Source organism: Panulirus ornatus, chromosome 19 (genome assembly GCF_036320965.1).
Source record: "Panulirus ornatus isolate Po-2019 chromosome 19, ASM3632096v1, whole genome shotgun sequence".
Classification (NCBI taxonomy): Eukaryota; Metazoa; Arthropoda; class Malacostraca; order Decapoda; family Palinuridae; genus Panulirus; species Panulirus ornatus.
The window spans coordinates 581865-609153 of record NC_092242.1 but is presented as its reverse complement, the minus strand read 5'-3'; the positions used below and the strand labels follow the sequence as shown (position 1 = coordinate 609153).

Sequence of the window (27289 nt, the reverse complement as noted above, 5' to 3'; positions counted from 1 at the left end):
CTGCAGTTTCTCACATGAATCAGCCACCAGCGCTGTATCATCAGCAAACAACAACTGACTCACTTCCTAAGCTCTCTCATCCCCAACAGACTGCATACTTGCCCCTCTTTCCAAAACTCTTGCATCCACCTCCCTAACAACCCCATCCATAAACAAATTAAACAACCATGGAGACATCACACACCCCTGCCGCAAACCTACATTCACTGAGAACCAATCACTTTCCTCTCTTCCTACACGTACACATTCCTTACATCCTCGATAAAAAACTTTTCGCTGCTTCTAACAACTTGCCTCCCACACCATATATTCTTAGTACCTTCCACAGAGCATCTCTATCAACTCTATCATATGCCTTCTCCAGATCCATAAATGCTACATACAAATCCAATTGCTTTTCTAAGTATTTCTCACATACATTCTTCAAAGCAAACACCTGATCCATTTCTGAAACCACACTGCTCTTCCCCAATCTGATGCTCTGTACATGCCTTCACCCTCTCAGTCAATACCCTCCCATATAATTTACCAGGAATACTCAACAAACTTATACCTTTGTAATTTGAGCACTCACTCTTATCACCTTTGCCTTTATACAATGGCACTATGCATTCCACCAATCCTCAGGCACCTCACCGTGAATCATACATACATTAAATAACCTTACCAACCAGTCAACAATACAGTCACCCCCTTTTTTAATAAATTCCACTGCAATACCATCCAAACCTGCTGCCTTGCCGGCTTTCATCTCCCGCAAAGCTTTTACTACCTCTTCTCTGTTTACCAAATCATTTTCCTTAACCCTCTCACTTTGTACACCACCTCAACCAAAACATCCTATATCTGCCACTCTATCATCAAACACATTCAACAAACCTTCAAAATACTCACTCCATCTCCTTCTCACATCACCACTACTTGTTATCACCTCCCCATTAGCCCCCTTCACTGAAGTTCCCATTTGCTCCCTTGTCTTACGCACTTTATTTACCTCCTTCCAGAACATCTTTTTATTCTCCCTAAAATTTAATGATACTCTCTCACCCCAACTCTCATTTGCCCTCTTTTTCACCTCTTGCACCTTTCTCTTGACCTCCTGTCTCTTTCTTTTATACATCTCCCACTCATTTGCATTTTTTCCCTGCAACAATCATTCAAATGCCTCTCTCTTCTCTTTCGCTAATAATCTTACTTTTATATATATATATGGATACATATATATTTTTTTTTTTTTTTTTTTTGCCGCTGTCTCCCGCGTTTGCGAGGTAGCGCAAGGAAACAGACAAAAGAAATGGCCCAACCCACCCCCATACACATGTATATACATACGTCCACACACACAAATATACATACCTACACAGCTTTCCATGGTTTACCCCAGACGCTTCACATGCCTTGATTCAATCCACTGACAGCACGTCAACCCCGGTATACTACATCGCTCCAATTCACTCTATTCCTTGCCCTCCTTTCACCCTCCTGCATGTTCAGGCCCCGATCACACAAAATCTTTTTCACTCCATCTTTCCACCTCCAATTTGGTCTCCCTCTTCTCCTCGTTCCCTCCACCTCCGACACATATATCCTCTTGGTCAATCTTTCCTCACTCATTCTCTCCATGTGCCCAAACCATTTCAAAACACCCTCTTCTGCTCTCTCAACCACGCTCTTTTTATTTCCACACATCTCTCTTACCCTTATGTTACTTACTCGATCAAACCACCTCACACCACACATTGTCCTCAAACATCTCATTTCCAGCACATCCATCCTCCTGCGCACAACTCTATCCATAGCCCACGCCTCACAACCATACAACATTGTTGGAACCACTATTCCTTCAAACACCCATTTTTGCTTTCCAAGATAATTTTCTCGACTTCCACACATTCTTCAAGGCTCCCAGAATTTTCGCCCCCTCCCCCACCCTATGATCCACTTCCGCTTCCATGGTTCCATCCGCTGCCAGATCCACTCCCAGATATCTAAAACACTTTACTTCCTCCAGTTTTTCTCCATTCAAACTCACCTCCCAATTGACTTGACCCTCAACCCTACTGTACCTAATAACCTTGCTCTTATTCACATTTACTCTTAACTTTCTTCTTTCACACACTTTACCAAACTCAGTCACCAGCTTCTGCAGTTTCTCACATGAATCAGCCACCAGCGCTGTATCATCAGCAAACAACAACTGACTTACTTCCTAAGCTCTCTCATCCCCAACAGACTGCATACTTGCCCCTCTTTCCAAAACTCTTGCATTCACCTCCCTAACAACCCCATCCATAAACAAATTAAACAACCATGGAGACATCATACACCCCTGCCGGAAACCTACATTCACTGAGAACCAATCACTTTCCTCTCTTCCTACACGTACACATGCCTTACATCCTCGATAAAAAACTTTTCACTGCTTCTAACAACTTGCCTCCCACACCATATATTCTTAGTACCTTCCACAGAGCATCTCTATCAACTCTATCATATGCCTTCTCCAGATCCATAAATGCTACATACAAATCCAATTGCTTTTCTAAGTATTTCTCACATACATTCTTCAAAGCAAACACCTGATCCATTTCTGAAACCACACTGCTCTTCCCCAATCTGATGCTCTGTACATGCCTTCACCCTCTCAGTCAATACCCTCCCATATAATTTACCAGGAATACTCAACAAACTTATACCTTTGTAATTTGAGCACTCACTCTTATCACCTTTGCCTTTATACAATGGCACTATGCATTCCACCAATCCTCAGGCACCTCACCATGAATCATACATACATTGAATAACCTTACCAACCAGTCAACAATACAGTCACCCCCTTTTTTAATAAATTCCACTGCAATACCATCCAAACCTGCTGCCTTGCCGGCTTTCATCTCCCGCAAAGCTTTTACTACCTCTTCTCTGTTTACCAAATCATTTTCCTTAACCCTCTCACTTTGTACACCACCTCAACCAAAACATCCTATATCTGCCACTCTATCATCAAACACATTCAACAAACCTTCAAAATACTCACTCCATCTCCTTCTCACATCACCACTACTTGTTATCACCTCCCCATTAGCCCCCTTCACTGAAGTTCCCATTTGCTCCCTTGCCTTACGCACTTTATTTACCTCCTTCCAGAACATCTTTTTATTCTCCCTAAAATTTAATGATACTCTCTCACCCCAACTCTCATTTGCCCTCTTTTTCACCTCTTGCACCTTTCTCTTGACCTCCTGTCTCTTTCTTTTATACATCTCCCACTCATTTGCATTTTTTCCCTGCAACAATCATTCAAATGCCTCTCTCTTCTCTTTCGCTAATAATCTTACTTTTATATATATATGGATACATATATATTTTTTTTTTTTTTTTTTGCCGCTGTCTCCCGCGTTTGCGAGGTAGCGCAAGGAAACAGACGAAAGAAATGGCCCAACCCACCCCCATACACATGTATATACATACGTCCACACACACAAATATACATACCTACACAGCTTTCCATGGTTTACCCCAGACGCTTCACATGCCTTGATTCAATCCACTGACAGCACGTCAACCCCGGTATACTACATCGCTCCAATTCACTCTATTCCTTGCCCTCCTTTCACCCTCCTGCATGTTCAGGCCCCGATCACACAAAATCTTTTTCACTCCATCTTTCCACCTCCAATTTGGTCTCCCTCTTCTCCTCGTTCCCTCCACCTCCGACACATATATCCTCTTGGTCAATCTTTCCTCACTCATTCTCTCCATGTGCCCAAACCATTTCAAAACACCCTCTTCTGCTCTCTCAACCATGCTCTTTTTATTTCCACACATCTCTCTTACCCTTATGTTACTCGATCAAACCACCTCACACCACACATTGTCCTCAAACATCTCATTTCCAGCACATCCATCCTCCTGCACACAACTCTATCCATAGCCCACGCCTCACAACCATACAACATTGTTGGAACCACTATTCCTTCAAACATACCCATTTTTGCTTTCCAAGATAATGTTCTCGACTTCCACACATTCTTCAAGGCTCCCAGAATTTTCGCCCCCTCCCCCACCCTATGATCCACTTCCACTTCCATGGTTCCATCCGCTGCCAGATCCACTCCCAGATATCTAAAACACTTTACTTCCTCCAGTTTTTCTCCATTCAAACTCACCTCCCAATTGACTTGACCCTCAACCCTACTGTACCTAATAACCTTGCTCTTATTCACATTTACTCTTAACTTTCTTCTTTCACACACTTTACCAAACTCAGTCACCAGCTTCTGCAGTTTCTCACATGAATCAGCCACCAGCGCTGTATCATCAGCGAACAACAACTGACTCGCTTCCCAAGCTCTCTCATCCCCAACAGACTGCATACTTGCCCCTCTTTCCAAAACTCTTGCATCCACCTCCCTAACAACCCCATCCATAAACAAATTAAACAACCATGGAGACATCACACACCCCTGCCGCAAACCTACATTCACTGAGAATGTATATATATATATATATATCCCTGGGGATAGGGGAGAAAGAATACTTCCCACGTATTCCCTGCGTGTCGTAGAAGGCGACTAAAAGGGGAGGGAGCGGGGGGCTGGAAATCCTCCCCTCTCAATTTTTTTTAATTTTCCAAAAGAAGGAACAGAGAAGGGGGCCAGGTGAGGATATTCCCTCAATGGCCCAGTCCTCTGTTCTTAACGCTACCTCGCTAACGCGGGAAATGGCGAATGGTTTGAAAAAAATATATATATATATATATATATATATGTATATATATATATATATATATATATATATATATATATATATATATATATATGGATGGGATGATAAGAGAGGAATGCAAAACTAGAGAAATGGAGTGTAGTAGTGAGAAATGGTGGTTAGTGGCAAGCCTGTTTGTGGATGAATCTGTGTTGTTTGCTGAGAGTGAAGAGGAGTTGTAGATGACTGTAAGTTTGTTTTATGATGTGTGTAAGCATAGGCGAATGAAGGTAAATGCAAGTAAAATTAATGATGTTTGAAAGGAAACAGAGTGAAAGTATAGATTTTGTAAAACCATACAGAGTGAAAGAAGAAAGTGTAGCAAATTGTGCTTTGGATATGGAGGGAGAAAGACTGGAAGTGAGATGGTTTAAGTCTCTAGGAGCTTTCTTGGGTAAGTGTGTTGATATGGAAGGAGAGGTAAGGGAGAGAACAATAGAGGGTAGAAGAGTCATTGGGTACCTTAATAGAATATGATAATGAAGGGTAGAGGTGTAAGTATGGAAGTGAAGAGGGGATTAAGGGACAATATAGTCCTCCCAACCCTCACCTATGCATGTTCAGGCCCCAATCACTCAAAATCTTTTCCACTCTGTCCTTTCATCTCCAGTTTGGCCTTCTTGTTCTCCTAGTCCCCTCCAATTCTGACATATCTCCTATTTGTCAGCCTTTTCTCACTCATTCTCTCTGTATGTCCAGCCATTTCAATGCATGCTTTTCTGCTCTCAACCATACTTTTTTTCTAATTAGCACTCATCTCTGTTACCCTTACATTACTTACTCAATCAGATCACCTCACAACCACATATTGTCCTCAGGTGTATCATTTCCAACACATTCATCCTTCTTCTCACAACTTCATCTATAGCCGTTGCCTTGCATCCATATTATGTTACTGGAACTTCTTTTCCTTCTGACATATGTTTTGAAATAACCCTTCCAGATAATGTTCTCTCATTCCACACATTCTTCATCGTTCTCTGAACCTTAGCCACCTCCCCCACCCTATGGCTCTCTTCCACTTCCATGGTTCAGTTCGCCGCCATGTCCACTCCCAGATTTCTAGAGCACTTCACTTCCTCCAGTTTTTCTCTATTCCAACTTACGCCCCAACTAACTTTTCCATCAACCCTGATGAACCTAACAATTTTATGCTATATAATACAGTTTTCAAGGAATTTTACAGTCAATTGCAGAAAATGAAGCTTCTTTTCAATATTGAAAAGTAAGATAAAAGGTCATATTCGTACTTTTATTTTTGGGTGAATAATTGGCTTTCTTTGTGAATCAGTCAAAAACTTAATTGTGCTGCTAAAGCATTAGAGAAATTGAGGAATCATTTCAAGGATCATGAAAAGTGTCATGAGATGAGAAAGGACTCAGAGATTTGAGAAATATAATCTTTAAGTTTGAATAAAGATGTATATTAGTGGAGGTGATTTAGGAGAAATTGAAGTCTCTGAAGAGCAAATAAGTTCTGATGGATTTCTTTTAGATGTACTAGAGGCTGTTCAGTTATAGAAAAGGACTAGAACACATTCAGAATATATTAACAGTAGTGAGCAGGGAGGTGCACGAGTAAAATTGGTAGCTGTTCAGATAGAAGAAAAGACTAAAGCACGTAGTGAATCTACTGACTGTAGTGGTTAGGGAAGTGTAGAAGGGGCAATATGGGCAACTGTTTAGTTAGAGAAAAAGGACTAAAACACAGACTCTGTTGAGTGTAGTAAGCTGGAAGGTTTAAAATGAGCAATTTTAGCTGTTTATCAACAGATGCAGACCAAAGATTAATGGATAGGATCATAGACCTGGGGTCATACAGTGGTACACAGAAAATTAAGTGAAGCTGTTGTAAGAATAACATTCACCATCAGATATGAAGTAGTCAAGGAATGTTATGGTCTAGTTGACAGAAGGTTTGGAAAAGAACGGAGAATACTGGACCAATACTTAAAGAGAGGTTTTAGGGAAAGACATACATAGGTTGATAATTTAACACTGATGGATTTAGCTGAAAAATGGATGGCATGGAAATTAGAAAGATTGGTAAAGCAAAAGGTCAATCTACCTATTGCACTGATTATGTTTTTGTGATTATTTTTTGTTTGGATGAAGTTGAAGCAACAGATAAAGAAGAAGGGGGAAAGAAGGAAATATATCCTTCAAAAAATTGCCAGAGGCTATGTGATTATCAGATGCAGTTTCAGAGATAAAGGAGAAGAATTGATGGTTACAGTTAAGATGTGAGGAGGCAACCAATTATGGTTATGTTTGACTTGGAGTCATCCAGCCAGGAGGTGCTGAGGAAAGCTAAGAAATCTAAAGACAAAATTTGGAAATGCCAGAAGAGACGAGGAGAGAGCATCCCTAACGACAGTGCAGAGAGGGCAGAAGTGTTAGGCACTGAGAATATCGCATTGAAAGTATTGTATTTAAATGTTCAAGTATTGATAGTGGTGAAGAGCTGGAATTAAAGGACCATATCAGGGAAAGTGCCCCTGATGATGTTAGGGTCACAGAAACAAACCTTACTAGAGAGACTAGATTGTACTTGCTCAACCCAGAGGGGTACATGATAGTAAGGAGGGAAAGAAAGTGCAAAGAAGAAGAGGATTGGCCCTCTTAATAAATGATAGCCATAAGCTTCAAAAAATAGTGGATAATGGCACTTTCAAGCAATACAATGTGAGGAGTATTTGTAGAATACATTAATTGAATGGCTTGAGCTATGAAGACAGGAGGGAACACCTTAATTTCCAAGCTGTGAAAGGAGTAAGGAGGGCATAAGAACTATATAAAGACTCCAAAGTCCAGATGTAAACTCTGTATGCTTCTGTGGAGTCAGAAGAGAATTCAGAATAAGTGGTCATAAATAGTAGGCAAGAAAAGTGTGAGGAAGATTTCCTCAGGAGAATAGTAGTGGACACATAGAGCAAGCTAAGCAAAGAGAAAATAGATACAGATAGCATTGGATAGATAAAGGAAACTATTTGATAGAAAGGCTGGGATAAGATGTAGGGCTTCGTGTATGTAAGATTTCTTAGTAATATGTACAAAGAGGCATATGCACATAATCTTACTCATGCACATACAAATCAGATGGTTCATTATATTTTTTTTTTTTTTTTTTTTTTGCCGCTGTCTCCCGCGTTTGCGAGGTAGCGCAAGGAAACAGACGAAAGAAATGGCCCAACCCACCCCCATACACATGTATATACATACGTCCACACACGCAAATATACATACCTACACAGCTTTCCATGGTTTACCCCAGACGTTTTACATGCCCCGATTCAATCCACTGACAGCACGTCAACCCCGGTATACCACATCGCTCCAATTCACTCTATTCCTTGCCCTCCTTTCACCCTCCTGCATGTTCAGGCCCCGATCACACAAAATCTTTTTCACTCCATCTTTCCACCTCCAATTTGGTCTCCCTCTTCTCCTCGTTCCCTCCACCTCCGACACATATATCCTCTTGGTCAATCTTTCCTCACTCATTCTCTCCATGTGCCCAAACCATTTCAAAACACCCTCTTCTGCTCTCTCAACCACGCTCTTTTTATTTCCACACATCTCTCTTACCCTTACGTTACTTACTCGATCAAACCACCTCACACCACACATTGTCCTCAAACATCTCATTTCCAGCACATCCATCCTCCTGCGCACAACTCTATCCATAGCCCACACCTCGCAACCATACAACATTGTTGGAACCACTATTCCTTCAAACATACCCATTTTTGCTTTCCGAGATAATGTTCTCGACTTCCACACATTCTTCAAGGCTCCCAGAATTTTCGCCCCCTCCCCCACCCTATGATCCACTTCCGCTTCCATGGTTCCATCCGCTGCCAGATCCACTCCCAGATATCTAAAACACTTCACTTCCTCCAGTTTTTCTCCATTCAAACTCACCTCCCGATTGACTTGACCCTCAACCCTACTGTACCTAATAACCTTGCTCTTATTCCCATTCACTCCCAACTTTCCCCTTTCACACACTTTACCAAACTCAGTCACCAGCTTCTGCAGTTTCTCACATGAATCAGCCACCAGCGCTGTATCATCAAAGAAATGCCTGTTACCTATGTTATGCAAACATACAGAGCCGTAGTTCAACATTGCTAGATGCACATATTTGATCAGTAGCTTTGAATTAATTTCATTTTTAATGTGGATTTATTGTTGACAGATGATCTACCCTGCAGACAGAGAGTTGTCAGAACGAGAGCGCACAAATATCTGCTACTTGGCCTTCCCAGACAGCAACTCTGGTCTTATGGGCAATGTGCAGTTCCACTTCCGTATTCGCCAGTGCCCTCAGTCCATACCATTTCAAACCCGCCCAGCTATCCAGCAGTACAACTCCTTCTGTCCTACCAATATACAGGTATTATGACTCCTTCTCAGAAGTTTACAGTTTAAGTGTTTATGTAGCTAGTAGAACATTATTTTGTTTGTTTCTGTTCATGATAACTGTTGACTGTAACACACCAAAAACACAGGCCCCACAGACCTTTCCATGATTTACCCTGGACATTTTACATGCCTTAGCTCAGTCCATTGATGGTACGTTGGCCCCAGTATAACACATTGTTCCAATTCACTCTATTCTGTGCACTCATTTCACAACCCTGCATGTTCAGGCTCTGATTGCTCAAAATATTTTTCACTCTATCCTTCCATCTCCAGTTTGGTCTATCAGTTCTCCTTGTTCCATCCACCTCTGACACATATATCTTCCATGTCAACATTTCCTCTCTCATTCTCTCCCTATGCTCATACTATTTCAATACACCATCTTCTGCTCTCTCAACCACACTCTTTTTATTTCCAGTCTGTTGAGGATGAGAGAGCTTTGGAAGTGAGTCAGTTGTTGTTTGCTGATGATACAGCGCTGGTGGCTGATTCATGTGAGAAACTGCAGAAGCTGGTGACTGAGTTTGGTAAAGTGTGTGAAAGAAGAAAGTTAAGAGTAAATGTAAACAAGAACAAGGTTATTAGGTACAGTAGGGTTGAGGGTCAAGTCAATTGGGAGGTAAGTTTGAATGGAGAAAAACTGGAGAAAGAAAAGTGTTTTAGCTATCTGGTAGTGAATCTGGCAGCGGATGGAACCATGGAAGCGGAAGTGAATCATAGGGTGGGGGAGGGGGCGAAAATTTTGGGAGCCTTGAAGAATGTTTGGAAGTCGAGAACATTATCTTGGAAAGCAAAAATGGGTATGTTTGAAGGAATAGTGGTTCCAACAATGTTGTATGGTTGCAAGGCGTGGGCTATGGATAGAGTTGTGCGGACGAGGGTGGATGTGCTGGAAATGAGATGTTTGAGGACAATATGTGGTGTGAGGTGGTTTGATCGAGTGAGGGTGAGAGAGATGTGTGGAAATAAAAAGAGCGTGGTTGAGAGAGCAGAAGAGGGTGTTTTGAAATGGTTTGGTCACATGGAGAGAATGAGTGAGGAAAGATTGACCAAGAGGATATATGTGTCAGAGGTGGAGGGAACGAGGAGAAGTGGGAGACCAAATTGGAGGTGGAAAGATGGAGTGAAAAAGATTTTGAGTGATCGGGGCCTGAACATGCAGGAGGGTGAAAGGCGGGCAAGGAATAGAGTGAATTGGATTGATGTGGTATACCGGGGTCGACGTGCTGTCAGTGGATTGAATCAGGGCATGTGAAGCATCTGGGGTAAACCATGGAAAGTTGTGTGGGGCCTGGATGTGGAAAGGTAGCTGTGGTTTCAGGTATTATTGCAAGACAGCTGGAGACTGAGTGTGAATGAATGGGGCCTTTGTTGTCTTTTCCTAGCGCTACCTCGCTCACATGAGGGGGGAGGGGGATGTTATTCCGTGTGTGGCGGGATGGCGATGGGGGTGAGTAGGGGCAGACAGTGTGAATCGTGTGCATGTGTGTATGTGTGTGTGCCTGTGCGTGTATAAATGTGTGTACATTGAGATGTATGGGTATGTATATTTGCATGTGTGGGCATGTGTGTATGTACATGTGTATGTTGGTGGGTTGGGCCATTTCTTTCGTCTGTTTCCTTGCGCTACCTCGCAAACGTGGGAGACAGTGACAAAATAATATAATAATGACAATATTTGATATATGTATGATTCATGGTGAGGTGCCTGAGGATTGACGGAATGCGTGCATAGTGCCATTGTACAAAGGCAAAGGGGATAAGAGTGAGTGCTCAAATTACAGAGATATAAGTTTGTTGAGTATTCCTGGTAAATTATATGGGAGGGTATTGATTAAGAGGGTGAAGGCATGTACAGAGCATCAGATTGGGGAAGAGCAGTGTGGTTTCAGAAGTGGTAGAGGATTTGTGGATCAGGTGTTTGCTTTGAAGAATGTATGTGAGAAAAACTTAGAAAAGCAAATGGATTTGTATGTAGCATTTATGGATCTGGAGAAGGCATATGATAGAGCTGATAGAGATGCTCTGTGGAAGGTACTAAGAATATATGGTGTGGGAGGCAAGTTGTTAGAAGCAGTGAAAAGTTTTTATCGAGGATGTAAGGCATGTGTATGTGTAGGAAGAGAAGAAAATGATTGGTTCTCAGTGAATGTAGGTTTCCGGCAGGGGTGTGTGATGTCTCCATGGTTGTTTAATTTGTTTATGGATGGGGTTGTTAGGGAGGTGAATGCAAGAGTTTTGGAAAGAGGGGCAAGTATGCAGTCTGTTGTGGATGAGAGAGCTTGGGAAGTGAGTCAGTTGTTGTTCGCTGATGATACAGAGCTGGTGGCTGATTCATGTGAGAAACTGCAGAAGCTGGTGACTGAGTTTGGTAAAGTGTGTGAAAGGAGAAAGTTAAGAGTAAATGTGAATAAGAGCAAGGTTATTAGGTACAGTAGGGTTGAGGGTCAAGTCAATTGGGAGGTAAGTTTGAATGGAGAAAAACTGGAGGAAGTAGTGTTTTAGATATCTGGGAGTGGATCTAGCAGCAGATGGAACCATGGAAGTGGAAGTGAATCATAGGATGGGGGGATAATTCTGTGAGCCTTGAAGAATGTTTGGAAGTCGAGAACATTATCTCGGAAAGCAAAAATGGCTATGTTTGAAGGAATAGTGGTCCCAACAATGTTGTATGGTTGCGAGGCGTGGGCTATGGATAGAGTTGTGCGCAGGAGGGTGGATGTGCTGGAAATTAGATGTTTGAGGACAGTGTGTGGTGTGAGGTGGTTTGATCGAGTAAGTAATGCAAGGGTGAGAGAGATGTGTGGAAATAAAAAGAGTATGGTTGAGAGAGCAGAAGAGGGTGTTTTGAAATTGTTTGGTCACATGGAGAGAATGAGTGAGGAAAGATTGACCAAGAGGATATATGTGTCAGAGGTGAAGGGAACGAGGAGAAGTGGGAGACCAAATTGGAGGTGGAAAGATGGAGTGAAAAAGATTTTGAGTGATCGGGGCCTGAGCATGCTGGAGGGTGAAAGGCAGGCAAGGAAAAGAGTGTATGTATATACATCTATATGTGGGTGGGTTGGGCCATTTCTTTCGTCTGTTTCCTTGCGCTACCTCGCAAACGCGGGAGACGGCGGCAAAGCAAAATAATGAAAAAAAAAATATATATATGGAGAAGCGGACTAGAGGGGACGGGAGCGGGGGACCAGAAATCCTCCCCTCCTTGTATTTTTTAACTTTCTAAAATGGGAAACAGAAGAAGGAGTCATCCGGGGAGTGCTCATCCTCCTCGAAGGCTCAGACTGGGGTGTCTAAATGTGTGTGGATGTAACCAAGATGTGAAAAAAGGAGAGATAGGTAGTATGTTTGAGGAAAGGAACCTGGATGTTTTGGCTCTGAGTGAAACGAAGCTCAAGGGTAAAGGGGAAGAGTGGTTTGGGAATGTCTTGGGAGTAAAGTCAGGGGTTAGTGAGAGGACAAGAGCAAGGGAAGGAGTAGCAGTACTCCTGAAACAGGAGTTGTGGGAGTATGTGATAGAATGTAAGAAAGTAAATTCTCGATTAATATGGGTAAAACTGAAAGTTGATGGAGAGAGATGGGTGATTATTGGTGCATATGCACCTGGGCATGAGAAGAAATATCATGAGAGGCAAGTGTTTTGGGAGCAGCTGAATGAGTGTGTTAGTGGTTTTGATGCACGAGACCGGGTTATAGTGATGGGTGATTTGAATGCAAATGTGAGTAATGTGGCAGTTGAGGGAATAATTGGTATACATGGGGTGTTCAGTGTTGTAAATGTAAATGGTGAAGAGCTTGTGGATTTATGTGCTGAAAAAGGACTGGTGATTGGGAATACCTGGTTTAAAAAGCGAGATATACATAAGTATACGTATGTAAGTAGGAGAGATGGCCAGAGGGCGTTATTGGATTACATGTTAATTGACAAGCACATGAAAGAGAGACTTTTGGATGTTAATGTGCTGAGAGGTGCAACTGGAGGGATGTCTGATCATTATCTTGTGGAGGCTAAGGTGAAGATTTGTATGGGTTTTCAGAAAAGAAGAGTGAATGTTAGGGTGAAGAGGGTGGTGAGAGTAAGTGAGCTTGGGAAGGAGACTTGTGTGAGGAAGTACCAGGAGAGACTGAGTACAGAATGGAAAAAGGTGAGAACAATGGAAGTAAGGGGAGTGGGGGAGGAATGGGATGTATTTAGGGAATCAGTGATGGATTGCGCAAAAGATGCTTGTGGCATGAGAAGAGTGGGAGGTGGGTTGATTAGAAAGGGTAGTGACTGGTGGGATGAAGAAGTAAGATTATTAGTGAAAGAGAAGAGAGAGGCATTTGGACGATTTTTGCAGGGAAAAAATGCAATTGAGTGGGAGATCTATAAAAGAAAGAGACAGGAGGTCAAGAGAAAGGTGCAAGAGGTGAAAAAGAGGGCACATGAGAGTTGGGGTGAGAGAGTATCATTAAATTTTAGGGAGAATAAAAAGATGTTCTGGAAGGAGGTAAATAAAGTGCGTAAGACAAGGGAGCAAATGGGAACTTCAGTGAAGGGCGCAAATGGGGAGGTGATAACAAGTAGTGGTGATGTGAGAAGGAGATGGAGTGAGTATTTTGAAGGTTTGTTGAATGTGTTTGATGATAGAGTGGCAGATATAGGGTGTTTTGGTCGAGGTGGTGTGCAAAGTGAGAGGGTTAGGGAAAATGATTTGGTAAACAGAGAAGAGGTAGTAAAAGCTTTGCGGAAGATGAAAGCCAGCAAGGCAGCAGGTTTGGATGGTATTGCAGTGGAATTTATTAAAAAAGGGGGTGACTGTATTGTTGACTGGTTGGTAAGGTTGTTTAATGTATGTATGACTCAAGATGAGGTGCCTGAGGATTGGCGGAATACTTGCATAGTGCCATTGTACAAAGGCAAAGGGGATAAGAGTGAGTGCTCAAATTACAGAGGTATAAGTTTGTTGAGTATTCCTGGTAAATTATATGGGAGAGTATTGATTGAGAGGGTGAAGGCATGTACAGAGCATCAGATTGGGGAAGAGCAGTGTGGTTTCAGAAGTGGTAGAGGATGTGTGGATCAGGTGTTTGCTTTGAAGAATGTGTGTGAGAAATACTTAGAAAAGCAAATGGATTTGTATGTAGCATTTATGGATCTGAAGAAGGCATATGATAGAGTTGATAGAGATGCTCTGTGGAAGGTATTAAGAATATATGGTGTGGGAGGCAAGTTTTTAGAAGCAGTGAAAAGTTTTTATCGAGGATGTAAGGCATGTGTACGTGTAGGAAGAGAGGAAAGTGATTGGTTCTCAGTGAATGTAGGTTTGCGGCAGGGGTGTGTGATGTCTCCGTGGTTGTTTAATTTGTTTATGGATGGGGTTGTAAGCGAGGTGAATGCAAGAGTTTTGGAAAGAGGGGCACGTATGAAGTCTGTTGGGGTTGAGAGAGCTTGGGAAGTGAGTCAGTTGTTGTTCGCTGATGATACAGCGCTGGTGGCTGATTCATGTGAGAAACTGCAGAAGCTGGTGACTGAGTTTGGTAAAGTGTGTGGAAGAAAAAAGTTAAGAGTAAATGTGAAAAAGAGCAAAGTAATTAGGTACAGTAGGGTTGAGGGTCAAGTCAGTTGGAAGGTAAGTTTGAATGGAGAAAAACTGGAGGAAGTAAAATGTTTTAGATATCTGGGAGTGGATCTGGCAGCGGATGGAACCATGGAAGCGGAAGTGGATCATAGGGTGGGGGAGGGGGCGAAAATCCTGGGAGCCTTGAAGAATGTGTGGAAGTCGAGAACATTATCTCGGAAAGCAAAAATGGGTATGTTTGAAGGAATAGTGGTTTCAACAATGTTGTATGGTTGCGAGGCGTGGGCTATGGATAGAGTTGTGCGCAGGAGGATGGATGTGCTGGAAATGAGATGTTTGAGGACAATGTGTGGTGTGAGGTGGTTTGATCGAGTAAGTAACGTAAGGGTAAGAGATATGTGTGGAAATAAAAAGAGCGTTGTTGAGAGAGCAGAGGAGGGTGTTTTGAAATGGTTTGGGCACATGGAGAGAATGAGTGAGGAAAGATTGACCAAGAGGATACATGTGTCAGAGGTGGAAGGAAAGAGGAGAAGTGGGAGACCAAATTGGAGGTGGAAAGATGGAGTGAAAAAGATTTTGTGTGATCGGGGCCTGAACATGCAGGAGGGTGAAAGGAGGGCAAGGAATAGAGTGAATTGGATCGATGTGGTATACCGGGGTTGACATGCTGTCAGTGGATTGAATCAGGGCATGTGAAGCGTCTGGGGTAAACCATGGAAAGCTGTGTAGGTATGTATATTTGCGTGTGTGGACGTATGTATATACATGTGTATGGGGGTGGGTTGGGCCATTTCTTTCATCTGTTTCCTTGCGCTACCTCGCAAACGCGGGAGACAGCAACAAAGCAAAAAAAAAAAGGGGGAGTGGGGGAGGAATGGGATTTATTTAGGGAATCAGTGATGGATTGCGCAAAAGATGCTTGTGGCATGAGAAGAGTGGGAGGTGGGTTGATTAGAAAGGGTAGTGAGTGGTGGGATGAAGAAGTAAGAGTATTAGTGAAAGAGAAGAGAGAGGCATTTGGACAATTTTTGCAGGGAAAAAATGCAATTGAGTGGGAGATGTATAAAAGAAAGAGACAGGAGGTCAAGAGAAAGGTGCAAGAGGTGAAAAAGAGGGCACATGAGAGTTGGGGTGAGAGAGTATCATTAAATTTTAGGGAGAATAAAAAGATGTTCTGGAAGGAGGTAAATAAAGTGCGTAAGACAAGGGAGCAAATGGGAACTTCAGTGAAGGGCGCAAATGGGGAGGTGATAACAAGTAGTGGTGATGTGAGAGGGAGATGGAGTGAGAATTTTGAAGGTTTGTTGAATGTGTTTGATGATAGAGTGGCAGATGTAGGGTGTTTTGGTCGAGGTGGTGTGCAAAGTGAGAGGGTTAGGGAAAATGATTTGGTAAACAGAGAAGAGGTAGTGAAAGCTTTGCGGAAGATGAAATCCGGCAAGGCAGCAGGTTTGGATGGTATTGCAGTGGAATTTATTAAAAAAGGGGGTGACTGTATTGTTGACTGGTTGGTAAGGTTATTTAATGTATGTATGACTCATGGTGAGGTGCCTGAGGATTGGCGGAATGCGTGCATAGTGCCATTGTACAAAGGCAAAGGGGAAGAGCAGTGTGGTTTCAGAAGTGGTAGAGGATGTGTGGATCAGGTGTTTGCTTTGAAGAATGTATGTGAGAAATACTTAGAAAAGCAAATGGATTTGTATGTAGCATTTATGGATCTGGAGAAGGCATATGATAGAGTTGATAGAGATGCTCTGTGGAAGGTATTAAGAATATATGGTGTGGGAGGAAAGTTGTTAGAAGCAGTGAAAAGTTTTTATCGAGGATGTAAGGCATGTGTACGTGTAGGAAGAGAGGAAAGTGATTGGTTTTCAGTGAATGTAGGTTTGCGGCAGGGGTGTGTGATGTCTCCATGGTTGTTTAATTTGTTTATGGATGGGGTTGTTAGGGAGGTAAATGAAAGAGTTTTGGAAAGAGGGGCAAGCATGAAGTCTGTTGGGGATGAGAGAGCTTGGGAAGTGAGTCAGTTGTTGTTCGCTGATGATACAGCGCTGGTGGCTGATTCATGTGAGAAACTGCAGAAGCTGGTGACTGAGTTTGGTAAAGTGTGTGGAAGAAGAAAGTTAAGAGTAAATGTGAATAAGAGCAAGGTTATTAGGTACAGTAGGGTTGAGGGTCAAGTCAATTGGGAGGTGAGTTTGAATGGAGAAAAACTGGAGGAAGTGAAGTGTTTTAGATATCTGGGAGTGGATCTGGCAGCGGATGGAACCATGGAAGCGGAAGTGGATCATAGGGTGGGGGAGGGGGCGAAAATTCTAGGGGGCCTTGAAGAATGTGTGGAAGTCGAGAACATTATCTCGGAAAGCAAAAATGGGTATGTTTGAAGGAATAGTGGTTCCAACAATGTTGTATGGTTGCGAGGCGTGGGCTATGGATAGAGTTGTGCGCAGGAGGATGGATGTGCTGGAAATGAGATGTTTGAGGACAATGTGTGGTGTGAGGTGGTTTGATCGAGTGAGTAACGTAAGGGTAAGAGAGATGTGTGGAAATAAAAAGAGCGTGGTTGAGAGAGCAGAAGAGGGTGTTTTGAAGTGGCTTGGGCACATGGAGAGAATGAGTGAGGAAAGATTGACCAAGAGGATATATGTGTCGGAGGTGGAGGGAACGAGGAGAAGAGGGAGACCAAATTGGAGGTGGAAAGATGGAGTGAAAAAGATTTTGTGTGATCGTGGCCTGAACATGCAGGAGGGTGAAAGGAGGGCAAGGAATAGAATGAATTGGAGCGATGTGGTATACCGGGGTTGACGTGCTGTCAGTGGATTGAATCAAGGCATGTGAAGCGTCTGGGGTAAACCATGGAAAGCTGTGTAGGTATGTATATTTGCGTGTGTGGACGTATGTATATACATGTGTATGGGGGTGGGTTGGGCCATTTCTTTTGTCTGTTTCCTTGCGCTACCTCGCAAACGCGGGAGACAGCGACAAAGTATAATAAAAAAAAAAATAAATGACTCATGGTGAGGTGCCTGAGGATTGGCGGAATGCGTGCATAGTGCCATTGTACAAAGGCAAAGGGGATAAGAGTGAGTGCTCAAATTACAGAGGTATAAGTTTGTTGAGTTTTCCTGGTAAATTATATGGGAGGGTATTGATTGAGAGGGTGAAGGCATGTACAGAGCATCAGATTGGGGAAGAGCAGTGTGGTTTTAGAAGTGGTAGAGGATGTGTGGATCAGGTGTTTACTTTGAAGAATGTATGTGAGAAATACTTAGAAAAGCAAATGGATTTGTTTGTAGCATTTATGGATCTGGAGAAGGCATATGATAGAGTTGATAGAGATGCTTTGTGGAAGGTATTAAGAATATATGGTGTGGGAGGCAAGTTGTTAGAAGCAGTGAAAAGTTTTTATCGAGGATGTAAGGCATGTGTACGTGTAGGAAGAGAGGAAAGTGATTGGTTCTCAGTGAATGTAGGTTTGCGGCAGGGGTGTGTGATGTCTCCATGGTTGTTTAATTTTGTTATGGATGGGGTTGTTAGGGAGGTGAATGCAAGAGTTTTGGAAAGAGGGGCAAGTATGAAGTCTGTTGGGGATGAGAGAGCTTGGGAAGTGAGTCAGTTGTTGTTCGCTGATGATACAGCGCTGGTGGCTGATTCATGTGGGAAACTGCAGAAGCTGGTGACTGAGTTTGTTAAAGTGTGTGAAAGAAGAAAGTTAAGAGTAAATGTGAATAAGAGCAAGGTTATTAGGTACAGTAGGGTTGAGGGTCAAGTCAATTGGGAGGTGAGTTTGAATGGAGAAAAACTGGAGGAAGTGAAGTGTTTTAGATATCTGGGAGTGGATCTGGCAGCAGATGGAACCATGGAAACGGAAGTGGATCATAGGGTGGGGGAGGGGGCGAAAATTCTGGGAGCCTTGAAGAATGTGTGGAAGTCGAGAACATTATCTCGGAAAGCAAAAATGGGTATGTTTGAAGGAATAGTGGTTCCAACAATGTTGTATGGTTGCGAGGCGTGGGCTATGGATAGAGTGGTGCGCAGGAGGATGGATGTGCTGGAAATGAGATGTTTGAGGACAATGTGTGGTGTGAGGTGGTTTGATCGAGTAAGTAACGTAAGGGTAAGAGAGATGTGTGGAAATAAAAAGAGCGTGGTTGAGAGAGCAGAAGAGGGTGTTTTGAAATGGTTTAGGCACATGGAGAGAATGAGTGAGGAAAGATTGACCAAGAGGATATATGTGTCGGAGGTGGAGGGAACGAGGAGAAGAGGGAGACCAAATTGGAGGTGGAAAGATGGAGTGAAAAAGATTTTGTGTGATCGGGGCCTGAATATGCAGGAGGGTGAAAGGAGGGCAAGGAATAGAGTGAATTGGAGCAATGTGGTATACCGGGTTGACGTGCTGTCAGTGGATTGAATCAGGGCATGTGAAGCGTCTGGGGTAAACCATGGAAAGCTGTGTAGGTATGTAAATTTGCGTGTGTGGACGTATGTATATACATGTGTATGGGGGTGGGTTGGGCCATTTCTTTCGTCTGTTTCCTTGCGCTACCTCGCAAACGCAGGAGACCGACAAAGCAAAAAAAAAAAAAAAAGTATGAAGTCTGTTGGGGATGAGAGAGCTTGGGAAGTGAGTCAGTTGTTGTTCGCTGATGATACAGCGCTGGTGGCTGATTCATGTGAGAAACTGCAGAAGCTGGTGACTGAGTTTGTTAAAGTGTGTGAAAGAAGAAAGTTAAGAGTAAATGTGAATAAGAGCAAGGTTATTAGGTACAGTAGGGTTGAGGGTCAAGTCAATTGGGAGGTGAGTTTGAATGGAGAAAAACTGGAGGAAGTGAAGTGTTTTAGATATCTGGGAGTGGATCTGGCAGCGGATGGAACCATGGAAGCGGAAGTGGATCATAGGTTGGGGGAGGGGGCGAAAATTCTGGGGGCCTTGAAGAATGTGTGGAAGTCGAGAACATTATCTCGGAAAGCAAAAATGGGTATGTTTGAAGGAATAGTGGTTCCAACAATGTTGTATGGTTGCGAGGCGTGGGCTATGGATAGAGTTGTGCGCAGGAGGATGGATGTGCTGGAAATGAGATGTTTGAGGACAATGTGTGGTGTGAGGTGGTTTGATCGAGTGAGTAACGTAAGGGTAAGAGAGATGTGTGGAAATAAAAAGAGTGAGGTGGTTTGATCGAGTGAGTAACGTAAGGGTAAGAGAGATGTGTGGAAATAAAAAGAGCGTGGTTGAGAGAGCAGAAGAGGGTGTTTTGAAGTGGTTTGGGCACATGGAGAGAATGAGTGAGGAAAGATTGACCAAGGGGATATATGTGTCGGAGGTGGAGGGAACGAGGAGAAGAGGGAGACCAAATTGGAGGTGGAAAGATGGAGTGAAAAAGATTTTGTGTGATCGGGGCCTGAGCATGCAGGAGGGTGAAAGGAGGGCAAGGAATAGAGTGAATTGGAGCGATGTGGTATACCGGGGTTGACGTGCTGTCAGTGGATTGAATCAAGGCATGTGAAGCGTCTGGGGTAAACTATGGAAAGCTGTGTAGGTATGTATATTTGCGTGTGTGGACGTATGTATATACATGTGTATGGGGGGGGGGGGTTGGGCCATTTCTTTCGTCTGTTTCCTTGCGCTACCTCGCAAACGCGGGAGACAGCGACAAAGTATAATAAAAATAAAAAAAAATAATATATATATATATATATATATATATATATATATATATATATAAATATATGGAAGCAGAAGTGGATCATAGGGTGGGGGAGGGGGCGAAAATTCTGGGGGCCTTGAAGAATGTGTGGAAGTCGAGAACATTATCTCGGAAAGCAAAAATGGGTATGTTTCAAGGAATAGTGGTTCCAACAATGTTGTATGGTTGCGAGGCGTGGGCTATGGATAGAGTTGTGCGCAGGAGGATGGATGTGCTGGAAATGAGATGTTTGAGGACAATGTGTGGTGTGAGGTGGTTTGATCGAGTGAGTAACGTAAGGGTAAGAGAGATGTGTGGAAATAAAAAGAGCGTGGTTGAGAGAGCAGAAGAGGGTGTTTTGAAGTGGTTTGGGCACATGGAGAGAATGAGTGAGGAAAGATTGACCAAGAGGATATATGTGTCGGAGGTGGAGGGAACGAGGAGAAGAGGGAGACCAAATTGGAGGTGGAAAGATGGAGTGAAAAAGATTTTGTGTGATCGGGGCCTGAACATGCAGGAGGGTGAAAGGAGGGCAAGGAATAGAGTGAATTGGAGCGATGTGGTATACCGGGGTTGACGTGCTGTCAGTGGATTGAATCAAGGCATGTGAAGCGTCTGGGGTAAACCATGGAAAGCTGTGTAGGTATGTATATTTGCGTGTGTGGACGTATGTATATACATGTGTATGGGGGGGGGCCATTTCTTTCGTCTGTTTCCTTGCGCTACCTCGCAAACGCGGGAGACAGCGACAAAGTATAATAATAATAATAAATATAAATATATCCCTAGGGATAGGGGAGAAAGAATACTTCCCACGTATTCCCTGCGTGTCGTAGAAGGCGACTAAAAGGGGAGGGAGCGGGGGGCTGGAAATCCTCTCCTCTTGTTTTTTTTTTTAATTTTCCAAAAAAAGGAACAGCGAAGGGGGCCAGGTGAGGATGTTCCCTCAGAGGCCCAGTCCTCTGTTCTTAACGCTACCTTGCTGATGCGGGAAATGGCGAATAGTTTGAAAAAAAAAAATATATATATATATATATATATATATATTTATATATATATATCTGTGTGTGTGTGTGTGCATATGTGTGTATATCCATGGGGATAGGGGAGAAAGAATACTTCTCATGCATTTCTCACATGTCGTAGAAGGAGACTAAAGAGGACGGGAGCGGGGGGCTGGAAACCCTCCCCTCCTTGTATTTTAAATTTTTAAAAGGGGAAACAGAAGAAGGAGTCACGCGGGGAGTGTTCATCCTCCTCGAAGTCTCAGATTGGGGTGTCTAAATGTGTGTGGATGTAACAATGATGAGAAAAAAGGAGAGATAGGTAGTATGTTTGAGGAAAAGAACCTGGATGTTTTGGCTCTGAGTGAAATGAAGTTCAAGGGTAAAGGGGAAGAGTGGTTTGGGAATGTTTTGGGAGTAAAGTCAGGGGTTGGTGAGAGGACAAGAGCAAAGGATGGAGTAGCACCACTCCTGAAACAGGAGTGATGGGAGTATGTGATAGAGTGTAAGAAAGTAAACTCTAGATTGATATGGGCAAAACTGAAAGTGGATGGAGAGAGATGGGTGATTATTGGTGCCTTCGCACCTGATCATGAGAAGAAAGATCATGAGAGGCAAATGTTGTGGGAGCAGCTGAGTGAGTGTGATAGTAGTTTTGATGCACAAGACCGGGTTATAGTGATGGGAGATTTAAATGCAAAGGTGAGTAATGTGGCAGTTGAGGGAATAATTGTTGTATATGGGGTGTTCAGCATTGTAAATGGAAATGGTGAAGAGCTTGTAGATTTGTGTGCTGAAAAGGAATGGTGATTGGGAATACCTGGTTTAAAAAGAGAGATATACATAAGTATACGTATGTAAGTAGGAGAGATGACCAGAGAGCATTATTGGATTACGTGTTAATTGATAGGCGCATGAAAGAGAGACTTTTGGATGTCAGTGTGCTGAGAGGTGCAACTGGAGGGATGTATGATCATTATTTTGTTGAGGCGAAGGTGAAGATTTGTAGAGGTTTTCAGAAAAGAAGAGAGAATGTTAGGGTGAAGAGAGTGGTGAGAGTAAGTGAGCTTGGGACGAAGACTTGTCTGAGAAAGTACCAGGAGAGACTGAGTACAGAATGGAAAAAGGAGAGAGCATAGCACATAAAGGGAGTGGGGGAGAAATGGGATGTATTTAGGGAATCAGTGATGGCTTGAGCAAAAGATGCTTGTGGCATGAGAAGCATGGGAGGTGGGCTGATTAGAAAGGGTAGTGAGTGGTGAGATGAAGAAATAAGATTATTAATGAAAGAGAAGAGATAGGCATTTGGACAATTTTTGCAGGGAAATAGTGCAAATGACTGGGAGATGTATAAAAGAAAGAGGCAATAGGTCAAGAGAAAGGTGCAAGAGGTGAAAAAGAGGGCAACTGAATGTTGGGGTGAGAGAGTATCATTAAATTTTAGGGAGAATAAAAAGATGTTTTGGAAGGAGGTAAATAAAGTGTGTAAGACAAGAGAAGAAATGGGAACATCGGTGAAGGGGGCTAATGGGGAGGTAATAACAAGTAGTGGTGATGTGAGAAGGATATGGAGTGAGTATTTTGAAGGTTTGTTGAATGTGTTTGGTGATAGAGTGGCAGATATAGGGTGTTTTGGTGGAGGTGATGTGTGAAGTGAGAGGGTCAGGGAGAATGGTTTAGTAAACAGAGAAGAGGTAGGGAAAGCTTTGCGGGAGGTGAAAGCTGGCAAGATAGCGGGTTTGGATGGTATTGCAGTGGAATTTATTAAAAAAGGGGTGACTGTGTAGTTGACTGGTTGGTGAGGATAGTCATTGTATGTATGGCTCATGGTGAAGTGCCTGAGGATTGGCGGAATGCATGTATAGTGCCATTGTACAAAGGTAAAGGAGATAAAGGTGAGTTTTCAAATTACAGAGGTATAAAAGTTTGTTGAGTATTCCTGGTAAATTATATAGAGGATATTGGTCGAGAGGGTCAAAGCATGTACAGAGCACCAGACTGGGGAAGAGCAGTGTGGTTTCATAAGTGGTAGAAGATGTGTGGATCAGGTGTTTGCTTTGAAGAATGTATGTGAGAAATACTTAGAAAAACAAATGGATTTGTATGTAGCATTTATGGATTAGGAGAAGGCATATGATAGAGTTGATAGAGATGCTCTGTGGAAGATATTAAGAGTATATGGTGTGGGAGGCAAGTTGCTAGAAGCAGTGAAAAGTTTTTATTGAGGATGTAAGGCATGTGTATGAGTAGGAAGAGAGGAAAGTGATTGGTTTCCAATGAATGTCGGTTTGTGGCAGGGGTGAGTGATGTCTCCATGGTTGTTTAATTTGTTTATGGATAGGGTTGTTAGGGAGGTGATTGGTTCCCAGTGAATGTTGGTTTGCTGCAGGGGTGCGTGATGTCTCCATGGTTGTTTAATTTGTTTATGGATGGAGTTGTTAGGGAGGTGAATGCAAGAGTTTTGGAGAGAGGGGCAAGTATGCAGTCTGTTGTGAGTGAGAGGGCTTAGGAAGTGATTCAGTTGTTTGCTTATGATACAGCGTTGGTGGCTGATTCGGATGAGAAACTGCAGAAGCTGGTGACTGAGTTTGGTAATGTGTTTGAAAGAAGAAAGCTGAGAGTAAGTGTGAATAAGAGCAAGGTTATTAGGTACAGTGGGTTGAGGGACAAATCTATTGGGAGGTAAGTTTGAATGGAGAAAAAGTGGAAGAAGTGAAGTGTTTTAGATATCTGTTAGTGGATTTGGCAGCGGATGGAACCATGGAAGCAGAAGTGAGTCACAGGATGGGGCGGATGTGTGTGGTGATATAAAGAGTGTTGTTGAGAGAGCAGAAGAGGGTGTATTGAAATGGTTTGTTCACATGGAGAGAATCAGTGCGGAAAGGTTGACAAAGAGGATATATGTGTCATAGGTGGAGGGGACGAGGAGAAGTTGGAGACCAAATTGAAGGTGGAAGGATCAAGTGAAAAAAATTTTGAGCGATCGGGGCCTGAGCATGCAGGAGAGTGAAAGGCGTGCAAGGAATAGAGTGAATTGGAACGATATGGTATACCAGGGTTGACGTGATGTCAATGGATTGAACCAGGGCATGTGAAGTGTCTAGGGTAAACTATAGAAAGTTTTGTGGGGCCTGAATCTAGATAGGAAGCTGTGGTTTTGGTGCATTATACATGACAGCTAGAGACTGAGTGTGAACGAATCTGGCCTTTGTTGTCTTTTCCTAGCCCTACCTCACACATGTGCGGGGGTATGGGGGTGTCATTTGATGTGTGGCATGTGATGGGAATAAATATAGGCAGCAAGTATGAATTATGTACATATGTATATATTTATATGTATGTATACGTTGAAATGTATAGGTATGTATATGTGCGTATGTGGACATGTATGTATATACATATGTATGTGGATGGGTTGAGTCATTCTTTTGTCTGTTTCCTTGTGCTACCTCACTGACACGGGAGACAGTGACAAAGTATAATGAATAAATGAATAGAAATAAAAAATAAGTATATATGTATTTTTTGGACCACTAGAGAAACAACTACACTTACAGTACAGGTATATGCATTTAAATCAAGGAAAAGTTATAGTTAAAAGCTGGTTTTTAAGGGGAACGTGGTAGAATATGTTCACTGAAATATTAACCACAGAGTTAGAGACTTCTCAGTTCCATCATTGTAAGATTGCATGTTTCAAAACTCTACTGTCTATGCTGTATAATACAATGAGCAGTGGACTTTTGTAATTAAATATCTGTATTTCAGAATTTATCTTAATTCCATAACCCCCATTTTCAGTTCACTGGTCTTATTAAGAAAGTAATTCTACGTAAGGTTATATTTGTGCCCCACCAATGTATACCAATGAGTATTACTTTGGATGACTCTTGTTGTTGCTAAAGAGCACTTCTCAGTGAAAAGAGCCTCCCACGGTTGGTTTATTTATGATTTTTTCTCTTTATGCACTAGCAAATGAGATGATTACTTACATTCAACACTTTCAGAAGTATTCATTTGCAGGATCCAGTAGCACAACATTTACTCATAAGTGTGCCAGTAAAGCTATTTATCGGCCCCTGCTTCTTTCCTCTTTGTTGCCTTTTGCTTTATATAGGAGATACATTGGTAATATTCTGTTTTCCTTATACCCAAAACTGTAAATCTGATTTTTGATGATGTGTATATTTAACTTGAAAGAGGTGAGAAACTTTTTTTTTCATTCTGTAATTGTGGACATTTTTATGGGCATTGATGTCATGTTTACTTTAAGGTTTTCTAGTATGATAGCAAACACATACCATGCCTAAATATTTAGAGCAGAAACCAGTTTACCAGCTTCATTCTTGCACTGTTTGTCTTCCAGTTGGTCATTCTCTTTATCATTCTTATCATTTTATGATATCTTCTTTCTTTCATATACACATACTCACCTTTCCTCTGATAATGGTAACATTAGGAACTGAGCCCCCAAGGAAAATCCTTGCTTTGATCCTTCTTTTTCTTCTTTCAAAAAGTGTCTGTGTAGGAGGCTTTCTTTACTGATGGTTTATCACAATCCTTGTTGAATTTTGCAATTTTTCATACTTGCCCTTTCCCTCATTAGGGAGATAGCACTAGGAACAGATGAAGAAATGGCCTCTTTCGTTCACATCCACTCTCTAGTTGTTATTAGTAAGTAGTGATATAAGTGCATTTCTATTTTATGATTCTTTTCCAGTAGGATTCCTTTTGATGTATTACACTTGATTTTGAAATTTCCATCTTGAGTCATAGTATTCCGAGGAATTGAATTCTGGAATCTTTCTGTAAGACATTTCTTCTGTTTCCAGACAGAGGATGGGTACTTGTATGGTTATGTATACTTCAGGCAGGTAAAGGATCGAACGTTACGGCGAGGATACTTTCAGAAGGTGAGGCTAGAATTGTATAGACTTGGATTCTCTTTGAACTGTGTGATGTGTCCATGTTTGGTTTTAAAAAAGTAAACATTTACAATGGATGCTGTGAAAATTAAAAACTGCTTGTATGGCAAGAATCTGGAATTATTAGCTGGGAATGAATAAAGGGTACATAGATTCAATGATGTTTGTGTGGTCATTGTTTCGTACTAGGATCCTGTTTTTTTATGATATTCCTTTTTGTGTGTCTTCCAGTATCATAAATGCAATGTGTGATCACAAGTATGAAGTCTGTTGTGGATGAGAGAGCTTGGGAAGTGGGTCAGTTGTTCGCTGATGATACAGCGCTGGTGGCTGATTCATGTGAGAAACTGCAGAAGCTGGTGACTGAGTTTGGTAAAGTGTGTGAAAGAAGAAAGTTAAGAGTAAATGTGAATAAGAGCAAGGTTATTAGGTACAGTAGGGTTGAGGGTCAAGTAAATTGGGAGGTGAGTTTGAATGGAGAAAAACTGGAGGAAGTAAAGTGTTTTAGATATCTGGAGGTGGATCTGGCAGCGGATGGAACCATGGAAGCGGAAGTGAATCATAGGGTGGGGGAGGGGGCGAAAATCCTGGGAGCATTGAAGAATGTGTGGAAGTCGAGAACATTATCTCGGAAAGCAAAAATGGGTATGTTTGAAGGAATAGTGGTTCCAACAATGTTGTATGGTTGCGAGGCGTGGGCTATGGATAGAGTTGTGCGCAGGAGGGTGGATGTGCTGGAAATGAGATGTTTGAGGACAATGTGAGGTGGTTTGATCGAGAGAGTAATGTAAGGGTGAGAGAGATGTGTGGAAATAAAAAGAGCGTGGTTGAGAGAGCAGAAGAGGGTGTTTTGAAATGGTTTGGGCACATGGAGAGAATGAGTGAGGAAAGATTGACCAAGAGGATATATGTGTCGG

General features: G+C 42.4%; 1 protein-coding gene across 3 annotated transcripts in view; it reads left to right on the top strand.

Moving 5' to 3' along the window:
- LOC139755303 (protein DENND6A) overlaps window positions 1-27289 on the top strand; it is a 150528-nt gene that overhangs the window by 4363 nt on the left and 118876 nt on the right. For all 3 annotated transcript variants that reach the window (XR_011714072.1, XM_071673423.1, XM_071673422.1), the window contains exons 2-3: window positions 8969-9166; window positions 26280-26360. Coding sequence is in view for 2 of the 3 variants with exons in the window: in XM_071673423.1 (XP_071529524.1) it covers window positions 8969-9166; window positions 26280-26360 (279 nt within the window). In the remaining variant the exon portion in view is untranslated. The remainder of the gene's footprint in view (window positions 1-8968; window positions 9167-26279; window positions 26361-27289) is intronic.